Source organism: Pleurodeles waltl, chromosome 3_1 (assembly GCF_031143425.1).
Source record: "Pleurodeles waltl isolate 20211129_DDA chromosome 3_1, aPleWal1.hap1.20221129, whole genome shotgun sequence".
In the NCBI taxonomy this organism is placed as follows: Eukaryota; Metazoa; Chordata; class Amphibia; order Caudata; family Salamandridae; genus Pleurodeles; species Pleurodeles waltl.
In genome coordinates, this window is record NC_090440.1 from 1,885,818,598 (window position 1) to 1,885,824,597 (window position 6,000).

General features: G+C 54.6%; 1 protein-coding gene across 2 annotated transcripts in view; it reads right to left on the reverse strand.

Annotated features, from left to right (window-relative positions):
* Positions 1–5,709, reverse strand: part of NRP2 (neuropilin 2) — a 163,916-nt gene extending 158,207 nt beyond the window's left edge. The window contains exon 1 of one of the 2 annotated variants that reach the window (XM_069225987.1): positions 4,635–5,452. In XM_069225987.1, coding sequence (XP_069082088.1) covers positions 4,635–4,707 — 73 coding nt within the window. In that variant the 5' untranslated portion in view covers positions 4,708–5,452. Of the gene's footprint in view, positions 1–4,634 lie in introns of both variants that reach the window. The other variant, XM_069225988.1, reaches the window with a different exon arrangement.
* Positions 5,710–6,000: the final 291 nt, after the last annotated feature.

The following is a 6,000-nucleotide window of genomic DNA, read 5'->3' on the forward strand; positions in this document are numbered from 1 at the left end:
TTTCCGCTGACCAAACATCTAACTAGAGCGCTTCGTGTCCACAGCATTGACAGAAGACGCGCTATAGGACTACGTCTAATATTACGTACAGTGCAATTAATTGGTAAATACGGTAACGGCAAATCTCGCTCCAGAGTGTCCCAGATGTTGACATGTACGCCTGCCCAAGGCCAGCAGGCTACCCATTTAAGGCAGCCGGCCCCGGCATGGATTTCCCGCCCATCTACCGAGAGGGGGAGACGTTGTGAACTTGTGACAGAGAAAAGCTCAAAGCAGCCGCGCACAGTAGGTCCCTCTGACAGGGGTTGATCTTCAGTCCGCCTGCAGCAGTGCAAGGAGCGACCGCCGGGGGCGCTAGCCCAGCGCTACACGCTTGTCGAGCAGGGCAAGAGAGAAACATGAATAATGTACCCACTGCGGCTCACGGCGACAGGGCATGCGCTTCAAAGCACCGCCGGCTCCCACTCCCTCCCGTTCAGGGAACAGGGATATTCCCTTGGGGATTCCACCGACTGTAACGTGCCTGTGTGCTGTGGCGCAGCCAGGGAGCAATGGACCATCTGCGAGTCAGGAAAATTGACTCGCCAACCGCATTTGGGATGCAGTGACCCACCCCTAAGATTCCTGGCCTCCAGTGCCGCTGCACCTGCTCACTTTGTACAGCTACGCCTCTGCGTATGCGCAAAGTGTGCACCGATGAAAAATAAAACAATGTCAAATGCGAGATATACACTGTTTTACCACATACCAAAATAAATGTATAGCGCCTCGTGAAGTTTTTTTTACGGTTGTTCTAGTTGTGAGTTGTTTACAGTCATTGCTTATATATGTACAAAATCGAGTTCTACCTTGCTCTTGCAAGACGCATTTCATCACTTGCGCAATTGGCGCATGGCCACTGCTGTAGTGGGGTACAAGCGAGGGGTCCCAATTCATGGGGTTTAAAGTAGGCCCCTGTGGCCCTTGCGGCGCGAGGGGTGGGAGTGACAACACTTTGGGAGACCCTAAATATCGGGGGTGGTGGGGGTTCCCCGTATAGCCCAAAGCCAATGAATATGTGCGAGATTTGACAGACTATGGGGCCCCTCATCACATTCTGCGGAGCAGGGGAGCATCATTTTGCGTTACACACCGTCTCCAGACTTTATTCCACTCGCGATGTAGCACTGCTATCCTGGTGTGGGCAGTATGTGCAGGGCTAGTAACAACAGCTTGATGCTTATATAGCGATTTCACTCAAAACCATGCGTGTTATATTTTTTTATTGCACAATTCAAATCGACCACATGTGCGCTAACTACCCAGGCCATGTTAGTATCGCACTGGGACCGTCTTCCCAGTAGACTAGCTGCAGCTCTAGCTTTGAGCTCCATGGTCAGTTCCCATGTTGGCCCTGAACCCATTTAAACTCAGGTATGTGCCCCTCAGGCCTCGCTGTCAGGCCTCCGTGTGCCCTCCCGACATACCACGCCAATAAAGGAATGTGCAATATTGGATAGTTTATAAAAGTGGCCACATACGTCTTGTTCTTAGAGAAACATGGCGTGACTCTAGAGAGGTGTATTTTTAACTGTACATGCATATGACGGGAGAGAAACAAGGAATTTGGGTGCATGCCACCCCTTGTCCGCGTGTCCGTGGGTTTCAATAACAAACAGTTCAACGCTTCTGCACAGCGGTGTACATTCAAAGTGAATGATAGCGCCCTCGCAGGCCTCTTAGCTACAGATCACACCGTGCGTGTGCAGGGAGTGGAGGGGTTCAGATTGCAGCCCCGGGCTTTCAGACAGGTGGCATGCAGCTTCTAGGCGAAGTCATACCCCATAAATAACAGAGAACTCGCAGGTGACCCTCACTGCGAGCCGAGGGACAGACCCAACCCCAGGCACTCGGCTCGCTGACTGCTTCACGTGCTTCAAGGATAGTTGGGCCTCTCCCTCTCTCAGTCTCAAAATGTACCACTTTTCAGAAGTAGTAGGGGGTTTGACAATGTCATGCTGTCACTTAGAAGAATCGAAAGAAGTGCATTCGTGCCTCGCCCCCATATCGAGAGTACACCCCAAGTTCAGAGAACCCACGGGGTCCCCTGTTCGGAACACCCACGTGGTACCCACAACCGAAAGCACCCACGGACCAGCTCACAGTCGGGGACATCTCGGCCCACCCACAACCCGAGACATACACGGTGGGGCCCAGTAACCCTACACACGGGACAGTCTCATCTCGGTGCTCCCACAGACGGGAAAAAGCACAGGGTGTCCACCGCTCGGAACACCAACTGTTCACCCACAGATGAGGACACCTGCGGTGCACCCACAGCCCTTGAGACCGACGGCTTACCCGCAGATGAGGACACCTGCGGTGCACCCACAGCCTAGAACACCCACAGCCCTTGAGACCGACGGCTTACCCGCAGATGAGGACACCCGCCATGCACCCACAGCCTGAAACACCCACAGCTCGAGACCGACGGCTCACCCTCAGATGAGGACACCAGCGGTGCACCCACAGCCCTTGACACCGACGGCTCACCCTAAGATGAGGACACCCGCCGTGCACCCACAGCCTGAAACACGCACAGCACCGACGGTTCACCCGCAGATAAGTACACCCGCGGTGTACCCACACAGCCTGGAAGACCCACAGCCCTTGACACCGACGGCTCACCCTAAGATGAGGACACCCGCCGTGCACCCACAGCCTGAAACACCCACAGCACCGACGGCTCACTCGCAGATGAGGACACCCGCGGTGTACCCACACAGCCTGGAACACCCACAGCTCGAGACCGACGGCTCACCCTCAGATGAGAACACCCGCGGTGCACCCACGGGAACACCATTTGGGAATCACGGCGGGGTATCCTCAATGCTTTGGGGAGGCACCGACTGGTTATTCATAGGCAGGTGTGCGCTCACTGGGCATTCACAATGGGCAGGCCGAGGGCACCCATAAACAAGAGCACCCTGTGTGCACACGCAGACAAGGGCAGGAACTTAGCCTTCGCGTATAAGTGTCCCCATCCGTAGACACGAGCTCCCCTGTGAACCCTCAGATGCGGCCTTGAGAAGGGCGCCCATTACAAACACCGGTTCTAGCATGCGATGGGCAGATCTACTGGGCCTGCCACCGGAGCCATGGGTGATTCTGCCCTGGAGAAAAGTAGGCTGCTGCTGGGGTAAGGTGGACTCCTTAAAGTCCTCTAGAAACACCCGCGGATTGCTTCTCCTCAACGGGTTCCATGTGACCCCCTCGGCCCCCGTTATCTCAGCACCGCCTGTCAGCTCTCCTGCGCCCTTACTGTGGCAGCGCCGGAACAATTCCGCCCTGAAAAGTTTCCCGCCCCACTTCATAGGAAGCCGTGCCTCTCTGCGGTCTCACTGTGTTTGTTTTATCTTCTAGAATGTATATGCCCGGCCTCACTTTCCCGAGGGATGCAGCTCTCGGGCACAGAAACACACCAAACACAAAGAAACAAGACAGGCGGAAACAGACACACACAGAAAAAGATCTGTATAGAAACACACACAAACACAAAGGAAAAACACTCACGCACAAAGCAAACACACACATATAAACAAGCATTCCAACAAAGCACAGAAAAACAGGCAAGCATAAACAGACACATAAAGAAGCACACACACATATATATAGACACACTCACACACAACACACATAATTGCAAATTAACAGATCCACCAAACATAGAACCAGACACAAAAAGAAGCCAAGAACATAAATTCATAAACAGACCCCCTCCAGCATATCTCCCCTTATATATTCAATGTGAGACATAAAGAGACGCTTACACACAAACGTGCACATGGAAATAGACCCACATACAAAGACACGCTCACCAATTAAGCATAAATGAAAAAACACACCACCACGCGAATAGGCAGAAACAAACGCGCACACAGAAACAGACATGCCCAGCAATAAACACAAGCATACAAAGAAACTCAAACATCTTCAAACACATACACGTTCTCTTCTGATAACACCCCCAAACGCCGGCCTTCCAGCCTGGAGATTAGAGAATAAACCTTCAAAAGCAGATACGCAATATACCCCCTCCCCCCCCCCCCCCAGCACAACACCCCCAAACAATCACCTCAAACACCTCCTCTCCCTAGATACACTTTTTGATCACAAACAGATTTCCTGGGAAAAAGGGATTAATTGCGTTTCTCAGCCTATTCCAATCAAGGGGACGTGCGTGATTGATGCTTCTCACACGTGGAGGGGTGAGGGGGGGTGGGGGGGAGGCCTTCTGCTTCAAAATACGAGCAGAGAGGGAGTGGAGGAAGGAACAGAGAAAAAAAAATCAATGGAGAGAAAAATGTAATGCGAAGGCTTTGTAGTATTTTTAAACCTTTGATTTAGTACAGATGCCACTGGTGAGCGCAGCCCAGAGACCGCCTTTGCTTCCAAAGACAAAATGCAGTTTGTGATTAGAGCAAGGAGGGATGGTGCGTATGGAAATGCGTGCGTTTCTACTTCTATCCCCTCTCTCCGTGGAGATCGTGGGTGCAGTAACACACTTAGCGCCATACCGACCGGCCGCATCGATTGTATAAGATCGCGGTACGGAGAGTCCACGCAGCGCTGGGACAGAAGTTTCAGCCTCTTACCTCCTTGCACCGCCTCCCAGGGTCCAAGAACGAAGAGACAGACGAGTCCAAAAACCAGCGGCAGAGCATCCATGGTGCTGGAGCGAGTGGAGAGGGTCTCTTTTATGCTGAAGTATTTCCCCCGGAGTAGTCAGTTATTCAAGGTTTCGCCCAACAATGCAGAGCAATAAAATGTCTCCGGCAGTTGTGTCTTTCCCCTTTCCTCGCGGCGTGTATTTTATTTCCCTTCCACATTCAAAAGATCCGTGGTAGTTAAAAAAGGACATAAAAACGCCGCCTTTGCCTCCTGAAGCAACGAGGCTGGCCTCCGGCATTAGCGAGCCCTCCCAAGTGTCACTTCTTGCATTGAAATGCCATCGTGCACATCTGCTGCAGGGAGCACCCAGGGGCCGGGTGGGATGTGGCACCCCCCGTCCACGGCCAAAGAAAGATAACACGCGGGGCTGGGTGGTTTCAGGAGAGAGAGGGGTGGCACGCGCCTGTCCTGGGCTGGATGCCTGGGTCTCCCCTCGCGCACACCCGAGACTCGCCTCTGCAGGGCTCGTGGTCAGTTTCAGCAGCGCTGTGTCAGTTTCTGGTGCTTGGCTGTTGATCGGGGCAGTGCTTGCAGGGAGGGCTGGTCTCCGCCTTCCGCAGCCGGGGACCCTTGATCTGGTCAGTCTGTGGTGCCTGCTCAGGGCAAGGCGCAGTGCTCCTGGTGGTAGCAGGGCGGACCGGAGTGCCCTGCTGTCAGGATCCCTGGAGGGTTCTCTGCGCCCCGTGCCTGCCTCTGTCAGGGCGCTGCTGCTGCTGCTGTCTTGCCTGCTCTGATCTGCGCTGCCTCCCCAGCCACTCGCCAGCTTTTTCTAGGCAGTTGCAGCATGTGGCTGTCACACACAGCGCTGGGGAGGCAGGGCGATCATTAGACGCCCCGCCCCCCGAGGGTGCCTGATTAAAACCAATGAAGGAGCGCGAGCGAGGGAGGAACCGGGCGGAGGGGGAGAAAGGAAACGGGATCAAAAACAACCCGGGCAGGCAAGATCAAGGCTGGAGGACTCCGCAGCCCCCATCTGCGCGCGCGGCCCACCCCCGCAATGCACAGCACTCCCGGCCGAGGCAACAGGTCCAGGCGAACAAGGGGGGGTGTGCGCCTACCTGTGGCCGGGGTGGCGCCTCACGGCCCCCACCCCACAGAAATGTCAGAGAACATACAAATAGCTGGCTGCAGCCCCGCTCTCCCGGACGGACTGGCATGCGGCACGGAGGCGGGAGAGAGGGACGGGTGCCACCGGCCCTCCCAACAGTCTAGCGCCTCGGACCGAGGAAAAACACAAACGGTCGCCACCCAAACGTCAACATCAGAGGAGCTTCTGAAAACAACCCTCGA